Raw genomic sequence first — 18,001 nt, 5'->3', positions numbered from 1 at the left:
ATATCATATTGTTCGTATCTCCAATGATCAAGTCATATTCACCCACAGAGTCTACAGTTAAGTTCATTGTATTAATAATACTGGGTTATATATAGAAAACACATTGACTTTATGCCTGAAGGGCCTTTTCAAAAGGCTTCTTTTTAATGTAAAATACATTTTCTCAGTTATGTGGTAAGAGATTGGACTTGAAGAGACATGTCTGCAGTGCTACAGGGTGTAAAATAATTGCCTGGCAACTACATTCCCAAAGGAAAACAAACCCAAACCATCTCCCACAGTCTCCATTACAGAGCTGGGAAACACAAGGCTCCTTGAAGAGCCAAAGGGACCATGCCAGGTGTGCCACTCCTTCCAGGTGTCTCACCCACTTCTTCAGGTGTCACCTCGTCCTCTCTTCCAGCAGCTGTGCAGGATGGGGCAAATGTGATCCCATTGCTGGGAGACTCTGAACAGCTCCTGTGGAGCTGGTTCTTCCTTCCCACAGCCACCAGGCTCAGCCTTCAAGCCCATGGGAATGATGCTGATCCTCTGCTCTGACATCTTCCTGCTCCACAATTGAGATGGATCACTTGTGGTCGAGCCAAACTTTTAAAAAGGCAGCCACTTCCCTGGCATTCTGCCCGCTCCTTCCCCATCAGATGGCTGGGGAGGGGGCAACAACCTTCATACCCTTTGCCCAAACCCAGGGAACAGTTCTTGCTGCTCCTCACCCCACTGAAGTAGTGAGGGCATCAGGACTTCCTGTCTCGGGCTGTTGATCACTTGTTTGAACACCTTTCCTGGACCAGTGCAGTCAAAACTTAAAACACATTTTCAGTGCAGATGCCAACACCTGTGCTGGCTTTGGGCACATGAACATAAGGGAAAGCAAAAAAAAGTGGCAGTATGAACACACCCAAGCTGGCTCTGCTTAAGATCTGGAAATCAACTCTGCATAGAAATTTGCATTCATGTGACAGGGATAATGGATGCCACAGCTGAACCCCTGCTGAAAGTAGGGTGTTATTAGCTTGGCACTTGCTGCATGTGCCTGTGCTGTTTCTAGGCCAGCACTCGAAAAATCTGCAAGTTACTGTACTGCTGCCATGAGGAGTTTGCAGCTTGGATCTGTGCCTCACTGGTGTGAAAAATTCATTTCATATTCTAGTGACCAGCTCTGAGGTTACTGACACAGTCCAAATTAAGCACATGTTCAAGGTCAGGATTTTCAGGTCCTGAGAAGAGAGAGTTTTGCACCACACAGCAAGAGAAACAGAACATCACACTCCTAGATGAGGCAAGGCACACATTTTTGGCAACATTCTTCTTTCTAGCATCAAGCAGAAAACTTTCCTGCCATCTCTTGTAGCCCACTGTGCATCTCCTCGCCACATTTCAGCAGCCACAGCATCCTGTGCCTCTTGGCCAACACACAAGGCACAAACAAGGGTACCTGGGCACCTTTTCAGGGTTTCACAGCTGTACCACAAACACAGTGATGCTCCAGGCTGTTGCACACTGCAAACAGAGCAAAGAGTACTCAGCACCCATGGAAGATATCCTGTTTGGTCAGAAGCTGATATATCAGTGCAAAGCCACAGTTTGTTCCAAAACAGCTTAAACCAGAAGAAAGGTAAACACACATTTTCCACTACTCTGGTGAAACTGGGATCACACTGGCCAAATATGCTGCATAAAAACCTAACCTCCAACCCTCACTGCAGCAAACAGCAATGCAGGCAGGGCTGTCAATACCTTCCTCATTTGCTTCCTGCAGATCCTGCACAGGACACAGTGGGCTGACCCCTTTCCCAGCTCCCTGAGGAAGGGAGGGAGCAGTGCCCCATTTACAGCCGTGTCAACAAAAAGATCACTGGGGTGTTGTTTGCAGCTCCCCCCTCACCTTCATCATGGAAAGTCAGCCTGAGTCACCAACAGCTCAAAGCAGACCCAGGTACAGAGCCAGGCCACACAGAACTGCCTAAGCAGAGCTTGAAAGGCTTTTTCTGTTGCTCTGAAACAGATGCACACCACAGCCAAAAATCTAGTTTTTTAACCTTTTAAAGCCCCACTCTACAGTGATATTATAATCACAACCACAGACCTTGTGTCCACACCAGCTTTCTGCTTCCAAGTCTGCTGTTCAATACTGACCTCACTGTGTGACAGCAGGTGGTATTTTAGTCCCTGACAAGGTATCTACATAAAAACACCCAGTGCCAGAATCCATTTTTAGCACAAACTTTCCTTGAGTAGCGCACTTACAACAAAGCCAGTAGATATGTGAATCCTTACTTATTTTTAAATGTTATGTCATCTTCACTGGCAGCCAAATAACACATCATAAACACACAAAGAAGAACAAACCTCAGCCCTGTAGCTGCATTTCTGCATGCTTTAAAAACTGTAGCACAGAACAGCACTGCTGGCACATTTCAGACCTGGGGGATGAAGAATTCCATGTGGAATAAGGGGCTGGTGAGCAGGGGAAGCCAATCTCTGTGTCAAAGTAAACAGCCAAGGGAAAGCTGCTGGAACATCTTTGGCACATTCAGGGATGGATCTCTTTCTTTGTCCTCATGGCCAGCAAGCAGGTGTACAAAGCCAGATGAAGAGGAATCCAAAGTGTATAATTTAAACATAGGCTCCCACAGCACTCCTGGCCACATACAAACCTGTCAGCAAGATCCATACATGGGTCTGGAACTCTGCAAACTGGGCACCACCATGCTAGGCTCCAGCTGAGAGGAGAAGATTAAATTCATGTTAACAGGAAAAACCCCTTCCTATATACTATTACACAGACTATGTACTACCACTGGAGAGGCACAATCCCAAGCTGTCACACTGCAACAGCTCTCTTCTCCACCTCCACAAATGAATGCTGGTTTGCTTGTTCATCTAATAAAACACTTCCTACCACAACACTTCCATGCCTGCAGAGAAGGCTTTCTACTACAAACAGGGCACTTACCACGCAGAAACCATAATGCAAGCCTGGCGAGGGAACCGGTCGTGCGAAGGGCTTCATGTTATCTTAATTTATGATCAAGAGCTGAACTCGGGGCTAAGGGCTTCTCCCGAGTTATGGCACTGTGCAGATGAAGCAGCAAGGCCTGTGGAGCTGGTTGCTGAAGCATTCCCAGCTGCCAGGCGTGAAGCAGGGCAGAAGTGACACAGGCAGGACACTCTGAGGCAGCATTAATAAAAGCTCTGAAGGAAGTTGAATTCAGTTTTCACGGCTGGAGGACAGCAGAGATTATATAAAGGCTATATACTGGGAGAGGAGCTTTTCTAGTTTTTCTGACGAGTCCTACTACTTTTCTCCTCTCCTGCTCTGGCTCTGCTGATATCTCTCCTGCTCTCCTCCCTATCCAGCAGAAAGGATGCCAGGTTGCAGCAAATGGGAACTCGGCTCAGGGAGAAGTTTGAGGCTTTTCTCATCAACCAGTGCATCAAATGCTTTAATTTAGCAAGCCTTGGGACACAGGAGCCATTTAAAAGGGAAACAACAAAATGGCCACATTATGATGCCATACCACTCTGTAAGAACTCATAAAATAAATACTGAATGACTACAAACTTCTGCACGTGGAATTGAGGTCTCTCTGGCACCTAACTAGCAACACCCCAAGCTTGCCCCAGAGCCACATGTGCTGCTTGCTTATCCCCACCTCACACCCTGAGCCCACACAAGCACTGTCCGTGTCATCCTGTTTGTTTGCTAAGTAACACCCTCCTACAAAGCTGTTCACAAACTCATTTCTCCTTCCACGTTGTCTCTGTGCAGCACTAAGGGTACAAACAGGAGCCACGTGCTGGCTGCTGCCAAACTTCCCACTAAAGGGAGAGGCAGGCTGGGAGGTGAGCAAGGAGGGCCATGGTGCAAATAGGCAAGTCAGGGCTTGAAGGGGATCTTAAATTTATTTACTGTAGAATCACCAGACCCTGAAAAACTTTAATGAGCACACGCAAGGAAAACAAGTTCCCACCTCTTCTATTTACCTAAGAGAGTCTGACATGAGCAAAAGCACAACAGGAGAGGGGTTCCTGTAGAGGATCACTGTTCCTAGAGACAGGCAAAATTCATAACGGAGGAATCCATCATTCAGGCACTAGAGAGTGGGAATGGTTTTGCATTCAGCATTCAACACAAAGCCAGAGACATCCTCTAAGTAATGGTTACTGCAGCCAACAGGAGTGCTCTCTCTCCTCTCCTTGAACTTCCCCAGTCTGGGTTCTCTCAACCTCCACAGCCATTTCAAATCCCACATTTTCATCTCCTTCCAGTTCTTCACTCCTCCTTTTCAGACAGCTTCTACATGAAGTTAATTCTCTTTATACTCAGCTTCTCCCTGGTTCCTGCCTCCCCAAGGTACTAATTACAATACAGTTTATTAGCCAGGCACATAACATTTAGACTCTAATTTTGCCCTGCTTTAAAGGAAGCTAGACACCACTGAGACAGTCCACTGCAGTCAGTAACAAGGAAGGATATTTTTCAAAAGCACTTTAGTGGCTTTGGAACAAGAGTCCCATTTTCAAAGAGACACTTGGAGTAAGTCCCGTCTGTCAATGACAGTACAGCTCAGAAAACATCCTTGAAAATAACACCCTCAGGCTCTTTTAAAATCCATCACTTACCAAGGAGTGAGTAAAGCAGACCCAAGTAGTCTTTTCCAGTGAAGCCTCGAACAGCAAAAGGCTAAATGTTTCAGCCTTGACATTTCAGGCAGGTGTGAAGGAAACAGGGATAACACTCAGCAAAAAGGCTGCATCATCACAGGTATGATAGCACCCAATTACCATTAATTGATTAATTTAGTTCAGCCTGTTATGATAACTGCTAGAGACCTGGTTCAGGACCCAAGCCTGGGGGCCTCTTTCATCCCAGTCAGCATCACTGGAGGAGCTCAGTGCCCATTATTCTACACCACAAGATGGCCATGGAACCCGACAATAACACAGTAGCACATTTGCTGATTGAAAGAGAAAGCCAAAGACATGTCTATGGCAAAGCCAGGCAATGAGCCCAAGCATGCCTGGTCTGCACCTTCACCAAGAAATACAAACAGTAGCTGTTCCTCAGCCAGCTCCATGGGCTAAGCTGTCCTCTCCCAAGTCTGCCACATATCACATTGTCCAATAAGAATAAATCCAGATTTCTCTGGGCACAAATATTAGTCTTGACTGATGAAGGGAGTCGGTTTGGACATGACAGGTCGGGACAGCCAGATGCAAAGTAAGAGCTTGACTTGAAAACATTACCCACATGTGGTAGGAATGTTCCTCTGTTCCTGCCAAGATGCCACCATCAACAGAATCTACCTCTCCAGTACTGGTTCAGAGGAATCAAGTTGCTGTTCCTCCATCATTTAATCTCTCACTTGCTTGAACAGTGGGGGCAAGGAAGAGGTCAGGGAAAAGCACAGTGACAGGACTCCTGGAAACACTCCATGAACCTAATATTTTGTGACACTGTCTGGATACCAAGAGTTCTGAACACAATCAGGATGCTGAGAATGAAATTGAAAGTGTCTGAATCTATGCACTATGCACTACAGGGGGCAAATAAAGAAGAAAGCAAATGTCATTTTAGTTTCATCTGCACTTCCATGTAGCAAAGTTCTGTGCACCTCTTAAAGATCCCATTCCTTGAGGCCTCAGTGTGGTGCCTGACATAAATCTATAAAGATTTGATCAACAGTAACCTGAGTACAAGTATTGGAATAACCAGACACACTCCATTCATGTTAGCTATACCAGGAGACCACACTTTGCCACAAGCTATTTGCAGAACATTTTTGTCTATTATGGCCAACTACTCCCCCAAACTGTAATGGCAACTCAGAGCAAGTTGGTTTGAACATAGAGGTACAGAAATATTGAGCTGGAAACATTGTAGGAGAGCCTGGGAAGAAATTTCCATGCATGAGACCATACACCCTTACACCAAATCCCAGAAAGAACTCTGCATCCAGATTTACCTCCCAGTACCCAGTTACCTCCTGCTAACCAATTCCTCACTGGATACCTGCCCACAGATACCAAAGATGCAGTCTGTTAGTGTGGGAGTATCTGGAAAACTCAGATAACAACAAGGGACCCTGGGCACTGTTCAGGGATAGACTTCAAAAGTTTGCAATCTGGAAACACACAGAACAGATTCTAGAGCTGCATCCAGTATTTCCCAAGAGTCATTATATACAACTACAGTAATTCATTAGGGATCTTACAACTACAGTAATCCATCAGGGATCAATTTATATAAGGAGGCAAAATAAAATTCTGGCATAAAGCTTGTCCAGCATTGAATTAAGCTGCATAATTCAAATCAATAAATGCCATCTTAAATAAGGGAGGCTACACCATAAGGCCCAAATGCTTCCACAAGAAACAGCAATAAGAAATTTGAAACTTCTGCCTTCCTGCTGAGAAAGAGCAAGAACTGAGATTAAGTGCAAAACAGTAGTCTTGATGCATCCTGATCCATGGAAAACACAGAACTTCTTTACAGGGCCAGCATCTGAGAAAGTTTGTGCAGTTTTGCCAAATGACACAGCAAACCCACAAAACTGTGCCTCTAGCACATGGCTTGCTAGTGTGGCTTAACTTCAATAACCATCAAAAAACTCCCAAGCTGATTTTGAAATCCATTCACTCACACAGTGGTTTGTCAAAGCAGAAGCAGCCTCAATTAAGCAAATTAACTCATGGAAGTGAAGGGTTTATCTAGCTCCATAGAATACTTGAATACTTCCAGCTTTTGCTCTCAAGCCCTCTGAAGTTGGCAGGTTTGAATCCCAAAGACTGGGGGAAAGCTTTTCAGTAACCCTCAGCAGCTCCCTTGAGCTACAATTGTTTTAATAGTATTAAATACCACAGACTATAAAAAGAGAACTAACAAAACCCAAAACCCAACCTAGACTATCATCTAGACTGAATTGTTACCCAAGGACTCAAGTAGCCATGTGGTTTTGGTATCAAAAATAGAAATTTGTGATCCAAGCACCCCTCTTTGGAGAAAAGCTGGAGAACACAAGGCAAGGCAGGTTCCTGCAGGAGCACAGCTGAGCTCAGTGGGCATTCCTTGCACTGAGCACCTCGGATGAGATATCTACAGGATCACCCAAACAGCCATCACAAACAAGCACCCCCAGACAAGGCATCCCTTCAGCTGAAGCTCCTGTCCCTCAGCCAGCAGCTGCACTGACTTCAGACATAAGGACCTGCATTATAACTAGCCATAGGCAGCAGGAAACAAAGTGTGCATCTCATGCAGAGGCTGAAAGGCCCATTGTAATTAACCACACTCAGCCCTGTACGCTGGACAAGACAAAAACAAAACCCACAGTTTTCCTGTGCTGGTAAGCCCTAAAAACACTGCCCACAATTTCTCATAAAGGGTCCAGCACTTTCTGTATCACAAGCTGGAGCATTTGGCATAGGCTATGGGAAGGTTAACTCCCACAAAAACCACATTTTACAGACAATCCCTGCAGGACAGAAAGAACACCACCCTGTTTGGTCACAGACAGCTTCTCCTTGGGCTGAACCTTGCTGCCCAGTGGGACACCACAAAAACCAGTGACTGATCACCAAGTGCAGACAGGACCCAAGCACAGGGGAAACCATTTACCCAACAGCAGCCAACATTTCTGCAAAGAGCACATCAGTGCTCAAGCATGATTAATGGTTTAGCTCATGGCCAGGGTGGATGCTCTCCCAGCACAGCACAGTGAGGATCTGACAGAGAGATATTCCCAGAGAGCCTAGGGGAAAAAACAGGTGGGATGGGGGGCTATGGTGCTTTGATTTTTGGCTTTGTTTTGAACATCAAAATCTATTTTAACTTGCAATGAAAATCAATTTTCCCAGGTTAAGCCTGCTTTATCCCTGACAGTAATTGCTTTATCTCAACCCACAAGCTTTTTCACCTCTTTCTCTGCCCCCACTGTGTTGATGAGGGAGTGAGAAAGAAGCTGGGTGGAGATCTGGCTGCAGACCAAGGTTAACACACCACAACATCTCACCAAGCAAAGTGGACACCCTTTAACAAGAAAGGAGTTAAAGCTTGAAGAATAACTTGGAGAAAATAGCTTTCCTAAATCACAACAATTACAGCTCTTCCTGAGCTCAGTGAGATGATGACAAGCAAGCTGTAGGATTGAAAAACTGAAGGTCTTAAGTTCTTCCTCTTTAAAAATCAAACCTTAGTTATAAACTGATATTTTTCTGTTGTTTCCAAATTACTGGGTAAGAAAGGATCCATCCCAAATTTGAAACCTCAGTGCATCATTATACAACACTCAGACCATGTCAGGCTGAGAAGTGAGCATGTTTCCAGCAGATGAAACTCATTATAAGGGCACAAGAAGCAGCAAGACACCACTGGGACATTCCCCTTTCATATTTTTCAAAATAATTTTCTTCCAGTCAGTATTTTAGCTTCTCTCTTGGAAAATTTTAAATGCTTGTACTCTTCTCTCTTGGCATTTCTCAGTGTAGACAGGCACATGTGCACATACACCCCTGGTATTTTTCAGAGGTACAGGGACTTGCCCTGTCACTGTCCCAAGCAAGGCACATGCCAGTCCTCCTGCATCTCCCTTCAGAGATTCCTTTCAAGCCAAGGTGTGAGGTTTAATCCACATTCCAGCACCAAAAACTCTCCCAAGCAAATCTCTGGTCTCCTGCTAATGATGTGCCAAACTATGTTTGCATGAAGCTGAGAAGTGGAAAGAGGTAGCAACTATTTCATATCCTCCTTTTCAGAAAGAAAAAACAAGAACTCCAGAAAAATCTTTCTGCAGCCCTTCCTGGTAAAGTTCCACCAGAGAAAACAAATACCGTTCATTGTTTAACAGGACAGGTTGCAAAACTATTAAATTATGATGCTTACTCACTCCTTGTTATTCCTTTGGAGAATTAAAAGGATGAAACACATCTGAAACTACAGAAAACTCAGAACTCTGTGCTGCTGTGGCAAACAGGTCCACCACTGCTATCTCAGGCCATGCTGTGTTTGAACACAGGTGCTCCTGCCAGCTGAAAGCATGAAAAGCTCCATCTAATATTTGTACCAAGAAGACTCAAGGAAAAATATTTACTGTTCACCTTAAACATCATTTCATAGAGGAATTACTCTGTTTTAGGAATGCAGAGGGCACCACTACCCACCCTCCACTACAAAGCAATTCCACATTGTTTCATGCAGTTCTGCAGGTATTAAAATGTTAGGTATCATCCTAAAATACACACATGCAACATGCATTTCAAGGCTGTTTCTTCTATATTGACATAAACCCAATGCTGATTTCAATTCAGCCAAAAGTCTTTCAGTGGGGGGAAAAAAAAAAGCATGCCACAAATTCACCACTATTCATCTTTGAAAATGAAAAGTGAAACATTTCTGAAAGGTTTCTGTATTCTTCCACACCCACACCACACATCTCAACAGCCGAGCTTTCTTTCAGTTTCCTTATGGCAGAGTTTGTCGTTGCCCTTAAAAAAAATAACTAAAGAAAAGGTTGGATTCAGATGCAAACATCAAAGCACCAAAAAACAAACCTGCCATAGCTGCTTCAGAAACTGGGTGAGTCATGAAGACCTCAATACAACTGAATTATCCAGGTTCTGTCAAAAACTTCACTGTTGTTTGATGGATTACCATAAACTAAATTTTAAGGTTTTTTTCACTTTCAGTAAACTAAGGAATTATGAACTATACAGTGAACAGCATGGTAAGTGTTTCAAAAGGACACTTAAATATTAAAAATAAGCCAGTTCCAGAAATCCTTGCCCAGGAAACAGATGTAGCATGGAATAACAACTCCTGTGCTCCCACACTGGCCCTCACAGCCACATATCTAACAGCCACTGTTCCTGCAAACATGCAGAAATCATCCAAGTGATAGCTGCAGACACCAAGATGGTGTTAAAAAATACAGGGAAATCAGCTGGCTGCTTGGTGAGGTTTCAAAAGGCTACTTGAAGGGAGAGGCAACAGAGGAGAAAAATAGAAACCGAAGCAAATTCTTTTTCTTCTTGAAAATAACAATGATGGTAAACATTGAAGGAAAGCAGAAATAAATATTTTGCTTTTACAATGCAGTCATCTAAAATAGCAGACTGTGTTCAGGCACTGCTGCAACAGCAGCTCAGTGAAAGATCTCCAGTACGGTGGGCACTGGGCAATAGCAGGAGGGGGCTGCCTGCACCTCAGCAAGGTGGCAAAATGCTCAAGCACATCAAGAATAAGGCTGGGAGGAAAAAAAAATGTTGCTAACTGGAGAGCTTAGAAAATCTGATCTTAGTTCTGAATGTTTCCTAGTTTGCTGAGTGAGGAGAGGCAGATCCAGACCTGTGCTGTAAGTCCTTACCTCTGATTACAACTGCATACCTGCTTAACATCTGGGAAAAGGAACGCTGCTTTTCCCCATCCTCTCAAACAGAAACAGTGTGGATGCAGGGACCACCTCTCTGAACACTACAGAATGCTTCCCATAACAGGGCAGAGCCTTCCCAGCAGGGATGGGAGGAGTGACAGACACTCCAGGAGCTTCCTCAACAGCCTGCAATCACTATTGATCCTACTGACAGCATATGGAGCAGGGCAGTGTGAAATCTCCACTATTTGCTTTGCCCTGACTGTCTGCAGAGACAGAGTCTAGTGGCTGTTCCAAGGTGACCTGGAGACGAGACTCATGGGGTTCTAGTCCTGGTTTTGCTGCAGAGCTATAATGAAGCCTTGTAAATCAAAATCAGTGGCCCATTTTTCTGTACAATAGGAAAATTAAGTCTTCCAAACTTCACTGGAGCACTTAAAGGAGTTACTACAAAAGGTATTATCACATTTATTTAAACTTCTTTGGATGATGCTTAAAATATAACACTTGTAGTTTCATCTGGTGTTGATCAGGAGACAAAGCTACACTAATTCATCCAAGGTGCAACCTCACCCACTAAATAGTTTGTCACTGTTTGATCTTCCTGTGAAGGAATAGAGGGAGACCAAGGAGTCTACAAATAAGGATTATAATACACAGAGGACAAATTCTTCTTGATGAATTGCAGAATAACCCTTCTGAAGCAATACATTTACACTACTGCAGCAGGACAGAAGTTGGCTTTTGGTCCTTTACAATATCCTGAAAGTAAGGGAAAAAAATCTGGTGAAAACCTGATAAACACCCCTTCCTGGGTAACAGGGAGTATCTGCTCTGCCTTGCAGAGAAGGGGAGGGATCACAGTTCCACTGGGCTCTCCCTGGGGCTGCAGGACCACTAGAGTGACACTGCATGAAGTTCCTAAGCACGAATGGAGCCCTTCAGAGCAGTGCATTCTCTGCTCCAGTCCAAGATCCCTTTAAACCTCAGCTGCAGGAGTACTGCAGGCCATGAAACCACCCAGAGCCAGTCACACAGGCACCCTGCAAGAGCTGGAGGGATTCTGGAAGCAAAGGCTGGCCAGAAGAAATGAGACATTGGTTTTGTGATGGACCATAGCATTTCTAACTGTTCTTTCTTTCAGGGCTTACAAACATCACTTGGGCCTTACAGAGAAATGGAAGAACTGCCAAACTTTCTGCTAAAAAATAATAAAAACACTAAAATCAATTAGTCCACATTTAGACATCAAGTGCATTTTGCCTTTAAATGCATTTAACCAAGAAGACATCAAACTGTTAAGTTGCAAATTTCACATAATACATAAGAGATAAGCATGCTACCTCCACACCATTTCATCTATTAGTAGCAAATAAAAAACCTTTCTCCCAATCGACACATACATGCCAGTTACAAAGTGTTCTTGGTACTCAAAAATCCACACTTAGATTGGAATTTATTTCTATAACATAAAGTTTTTATGCTAATGTGTCCATGCCACACTCTCCATGCACACCCCACAGGAGCGTGAAAGCATCAGAACCCAGAGCTGGATCTGGTTTCTGCTCCACCCTGCAGTCAGAGACCCCCAAAAATATCAAAAGGCTTCTTCAAAAAGAAACATGAATGTAGTCAAAAGACCTAGTTAAGAACAACTTTCTGTGCAACTCAGCTGCAGAACAGACAATATTCTCTAAGGGGAAGGCACACCAGAAACAACTTTCCAGAAATAACATTGCCAGCAAAGATACATTAAGGGAAAATGAACAGTAAGCAATAACCAGCCAATGCTTGGCAATATTCACCCCCACTAAAACGTTTATTTTCACTCCATGGGTTTCTTCCCCTTTAACTACCCTAGTGACAAATAAATTATGAACATTACAGCTAATTTATTACTCAGCACTACTGAGGATGGAGGGGAAAAAAAAGAGCAGTATTTTCAAACTGATTCTTGTTCTAGGAAAACAAATACTTCATTAAAAACAAAAATAAATTAAAAAGGAAAAACTGCTCTTGCATTAAGTCTGCCCATGCCTTAGCTATTCAGGCTTTGCTGCTGCCAACCAATCAAATTCTTTATCAATCATTTCAGAAACAGAATCAAGTTCTTAATCTCTGCCTCAGTTTCCCCACCTGTGACACTTCTCCCACCCCATCCATTCAGACTGAAAATACACAGAGGCAAATTCAGTTGTGCAGCACCAAGGACAACAGAAAGATCTGAAGCACTGCAGCATTCCAAAAACTGACTTTAATGACATCCTCCATGCAGATCTTGCCAGATTTCAAGGAGGGTTTGCTCAAATCTGTACCACAGAACACAGGATTGTATTTGTTATATTCAGCATGGGAAGGGAAAGGGTTGGACAGCAAAACAAATTTTAAAAATCCAAGAGTCAGATTCTGCTGTTAACCCTTCAGTTCCCAGTTGTTCATCACACAGGGCCCCTATTTCTGTTTGTTCCATCAGGAACCCTTTGGTGATTAACTTCTGTATTTATCTTTGGTACTTATCTTTTTCCTGAAGATGAAATTTCAAGATTTGCATTGATATCTCAAACCGCAGCAGCAATAAAACTGCACAGAAGGAGCCAGTCTCAGAGACCACATACACACACTCTCTCACCTGGAGTCACACTGCACACTTTTACTGCAGGCACTTAGTTAAAAGAGTTTTTACAGGCTGCAGTCAAACACCGCTGCATGGGCAAAGCTCTCCCTAGAAAGTTAAGCATGGCTCAAAAGTTTTCATTCAGCAAAACAAGAAACAATTTGGCATTTCATTCCCACGCAAACACCAATGCACCCTCCTTGGGAGGGACCAATTATTTTCCTTTCCATCCCATGCTCAGGCCAGTCATCCTCTATCACTTGATAAAACACATGAATAGCTGCATTCAGAGCTGTAGCAAACAGAGACAGCTCAGTAAAGCTCTGTAAAAACAGCTCCCCAGAGCACACCACAGAACTGGTTCCCAACGTGCTTCCCATATGCATGCCCTTTATCTAAAGAAGCCCGTGACTTTGGCAGATGTTGGATGCTTGCAACTAGGTCAGTTTGAACCAGAGTGAGTCGAGGCTAAAGGCTAGGGAGAGAAATTAAACTCTCCTCCTGCTCCACAAACTGTGACTGTCAAACTGAGGTCTCCTTGCCTTCTGCTCAAGCAATGATTTCACCACTGGTTAGGCAAAAGATTGGACTGGCAGGGTGATGAAATGCCTCAGCGATGAACCATCAGGAACACTTGGAACGCTATTACCAGTAAGAATATTCCAAAATATAGTGCACGTAGGAATTCATGGGGAGGGAGGCAGACAGGCAGGAAAGTGTTGCCAAGGTATGTGAATCAGCCTTATCGAAATCCTCATCGCTGCACGGCTGGCATGACTGATCACACTGCTGCATCCACCCAAAAGGCACAGGGCTCCAGCTGGAGGAGGGCTCCAGCCCTTCCCTCCTGGTGCCATCTGCACCACTCACCCTCAGCTCTTTAATCCACTGCCCAGCGCTGCAGGAGAGCGACTGCAGGTGGAAATCAGCTGGGCTTTTCAAAGTTGCTGTGAAAATCCTGAGTAACTTCTGCAGCAGGAATGCCTGCAGACTACAAGCAGCATTTTCTCCACTGCAGTTGCTGGGAAATCCAAGTTTCCAAAAGCACGCAGGAGTAATTAGATGAAGCCAAATAAATGTGTACACAAAACCTTACACGAATATGCAAATAATAGGGTGTATTCAGCAGCCCCAGAAATTAAAGCAGCAGCGCAGGCTTGTATTTGCATAAACTATGCAGGATATGGCACCAAGTAATTCTGGAACATGTGCATTTTGCAAACAGCAAGCATAATAATAGACAAATATTTTGGAACGTGACATTGATCAAGTACTCCCTAAAACTTCACATGAAGAACCTCAGAGACATCACACTATTTAAACATAGACATCTACTGCTGGTACCTTGAGGTATTTTCACTGCTGAGTTCTGTGGGAAAAGAATTGGACTTTATATAGATTTTTATCAGCATTTATTATTTATAAAGCCCTGTTGGCAAGCACAATGTTTATGAACAAATAAAAGTGAATGATTCTTGCTTAAAAACCACATAATGAATGAATGTATACTTTGTACATACATTCAAGCTGTTGCTGCTAGTCTGTTGCACAGTGAACATGGAAAAGGGGCGGTTTTTTACATCTCTGAAAAGAAGTAACAATAGCCACTTCCAAATGTACTGACATGAAAGCCAAGCCAAATTCAAACCGAGCTCTTCAATCACTCCTGAGAAGCCAAGCCCCTGGCTTGTTCTCTCAACAAGCTGAGTTTCTGCTCTCATGGTCTCCCTGTGCCGAACAAGACAAAAATCGGAGGAAACCAACTTGTCGCCGTATAAGGCAAAAAAAGGTTTCTCTTCCTGAGTTACAAATAACTAGGGAAAGTCACACATGTGGCCAAGGAAAGCAGAAGTATGAATACAGAACTCCCTCGCTGCTGACAAGCTAAAATTAGTAGTTTATTCAACTGCCCAGAACTACACCCTGTGCCTGTCCTATGCAGCATCTTGTCTGTCTTTCTGTTTGCTCTCCACTTCGTCTCGCCTGCTAATTTGTCCCTCGGGGAGCAGCCCAGCAGCCACCACCAAGCCCTACTCATCCCAGGGGCCTGAGCAAATGAATATCCACTTGCAGGTACAGCTGGGCCACTCTGCAGTGCCTCCACGGATTCCACCCCACGGCAGCACCTGAGAACAGCACTTGGCCCCACGGGACACTCGGTCTGCAAAAACCATTAAGTCCTTTCCACCAAGCATCTTTGCTGCTCCTGCTCTCACTCCCCTGCAGCACCTGTAAGCACCGTGCTGGGCAGATTTGCTTTAAGCACAGATTCACCCTGCAATGACAATTCCACATTTGCATCTGTTCATTGTATGAAGAGCTTTGTGGTATTTGCAACGACGGCGGATAAATTATACAGGGAACAAGAGGAACACTTGCCCACTGCAGCTGGGCCGCTGCTTATGCATGCTAGGGATTGTTTTGAGTTTAATTTGCCTTTTTTTCTTTCCCCCCACTGCCCAATTGTCTGTTTCTGCCTGTGGATCCTGCTGGCCATGAGGCAAGTGTCATGCTGCTCAGGATACAGCCCTGGAGAAAGGCAGAGAGTGGAGACAGCAGCACCTCAGAGGAGTTCACCCCTTGGAGGAGGGAGGACTCTGTGAATCGCAGTGCTCATTTCCAGAGAATGGAGCTGGGATGTGTGAAACACTCCTAAGGAGCCGCAACACTGCTCCGGTACAAAGCACGCCCCAGGAGTTAAGGAAAACAGGAAAAGGAATGCTAAAGTGGTGAGGAGTCAGCAATGCAAAGGAGTTTGAGGAAAATGCCACGCTAGGGACTAATGCTGCTGATCCTACTCTCAAACATGCCAGTGAAGCATGCTGATACACAGTCCTCCAGCAGCTCCACACATCCCTGGTACACCCCTCTAGCAGATCCATGCATCCCTGGTACACCCCTCTAGCAGATCCATGCATTCCTGGCACACAGGTGCCCACTGGGTGACATCACCCGTGGGCTCTTCCTTGGCTATTACTTTGAGGAAGGATTATCCTACACTCATTCACACTGACAGCTCATTTTGCAAGTAACTCATCGGAAACAATCTATTTACTTACTAAGGTGTTACTCACATAAAACAGGCATGTTCCTGTCAGGCTCCTACAAATTAAGTTATATCCACATAGACTCACCTAGGGTATAGAACTGCTGAATTTATCTCATCAGATCTGATGCAGTTTCCTTTGGAAGTACAACTATGTTTCAAACTTATGTTTTATTATATGGAGATGAATTCTAATTTCCATTTCATATTAAGAGGGAATATTAACCATGGTTAGTTTAGTCACATACCTTGAAAAATTATAGATCACGTTCAGTACAAATTTGCATAAGTAGTTTGAGCATGTGAGAGAAGCAATGCTAAATACTGAATACAAGTACCAAATGCAGAGTTCGTACATTTACTGTGGAATATATTATGTGTATGGCCTCAAAAAGCCTCAGAGATTACGAATACATTTCTTTTCCATGGAAACTATAATTCTCAAATCCAAGAAGCTATTTTGAGAAATTTAAATCAACTATACACTTACATCTGCTGGAAGCAGAACATTTCCACAGGCTGTACACTTCAAGGCACAAGCACAGCCGTATGGACATCTTCCCAACTCTTCTACTACACTTCTGCCTTTGACACCAACATCTCACTATGCAGATTTAGTGCCAAAGTCTTATTTGGATTGTTCTGTACCCGACACCGGGACTTTCGGGGCTGCTGCGCTTTGCACCGCTGCATCACTTAAGAGGATGAGGAAAAGCGGTAACGCGGGAGGCACGAAATAAATGCCCCACTAGCTTGTGCCGGTATTTACTCGGTGCGAAGTGCAAAGGCTGGCGCTGGAGCCGAGCGCTCGGCCGGCCGGGGAGCCGCGCTGGTGCCAGCCCGCGCAGGGCACGGCCGCGCTCCGGCCGCTCGGGAGTCCCGCGGAGCGGCCGCACAACTTGGGCGGCAGCGGGTGGGTGACCCCTCGGCACTGCTGAGTCATTTCAGCCGCCGAACGCCGGGCTGCCCTGACCTCCCCCGGGCTGGGGGGCTGCCCGCAGAGCTGGAACTTCCCCTGCGCACCCCCGCCCGCGGCTCAGCCCCGGCGGCGCGGGGGGCTGCGGGCCGGCCGCACTCACCAGGTAGGCTCCCACCGTGCCCTGGGCCAGCATCAGAGCGCACTCGGACACCAGGAAGAGCTGGATGCTGGAGAAGCAGGAGACCTTCCTCCGCCGCCTGCGCTGCCGCGGCGCGCCGGCCCCCGGGAGCTCGCTGCCGCCGCCGCCGCCCGCCGAGCCCCGCTTCCCCGGCATCCTCCCGGGCACCGCCGCTCCGCCGCCGCGGGATGGCGGGCCCGCGGCTGCTCCGCGCCTTCCTCCTCCGCCTCCTCCTCCTCCTCCTCCTCCCGCTCGGGGTGCCAATCACAGCGGCAACCCGCGGCTGCCTCTCCGCCCGCGGGCTGCTGCCATGGCCAGCTCGCCGCCGCCTCCGCCGCCGCCTCCTCGCTTCTCTCCTCCCCTCGCCCGGCCGCGCTCCCTCTCTCCGCCGGCTCCGCGCAGGCCGAATCCGCGTCCCCGCCGGCGAGGGGCGGGGAAGGCGCGGGGCTGGGGCTGGGGCTGGGGCCGGGGCTGGCGGAGGCTCCGCGGCGGCGGCGGGCGGGGCGGCCCCGTCCCCGTCCCGGGCTGCGGGCACGGCGGGGGGAGCGACCGCAGCGCCCGCCCCGACCCCGACACCGCTACCCCGGCTGCGGCCGCGCCCCCGCCGGCCGAGGGAGCGGGGATGCTCCGGCTGGGAGCGGAGATGCTCCGACAGGGAGTGGGGATGCTCCGGCAGGGAGCGGGGTGCTCTGCCGGGAAGCGGGGATGCTCCGGCGGGGAGCGGGGATGCTCGGACAGGGAGCGGGGATGCTCCGGCAGGGAGCGGGGATGCTCTGCTGGGGTGCGGGGATGCTCCAGGGAGGAGCGGGGGTGCTCTGCCGGGCTGTGGGGATGCTCTAGCAGGGATCGGGATGCTCTGCCGGGGAGCGGGGAT

At 46.5% G+C, this 18,001-nt stretch overlaps 1 protein-coding gene across 1 annotated transcript in view; it reads right to left on the bottom strand.

The window, feature by feature from the left end:
• SLCO3A1 (solute carrier organic anion transporter family member 3A1) overlaps positions 1-17,289 on the bottom strand; it is a 135,409-nt gene extending 118,120 nt beyond the window's left edge. The window contains exon 1 of the mRNA XM_033070607.1: positions 17,110-17,289. Coding sequence (XP_032926498.1) covers positions 17,110-17,283 — 174 coding nt within the window. The 5' untranslated portion in view covers positions 17,284-17,289. The remainder of the gene's footprint in view (positions 1-17,109) is intronic.
• Between the last annotated feature and the right edge of the window lie 712 nt (positions 17,290-18,001).

This window comes from Catharus ustulatus, chromosome 12 (genome assembly GCF_009819885.2).
Source record: "Catharus ustulatus isolate bCatUst1 chromosome 12, bCatUst1.pri.v2, whole genome shotgun sequence".
In the NCBI taxonomy this organism is placed as follows: Eukaryota; Metazoa; Chordata; class Aves; order Passeriformes; family Turdidae; genus Catharus; species Catharus ustulatus.
Note: the sequence above shows the minus strand (reverse complement) of the source record. Positions and strands in the feature narration are given on the sequence as shown.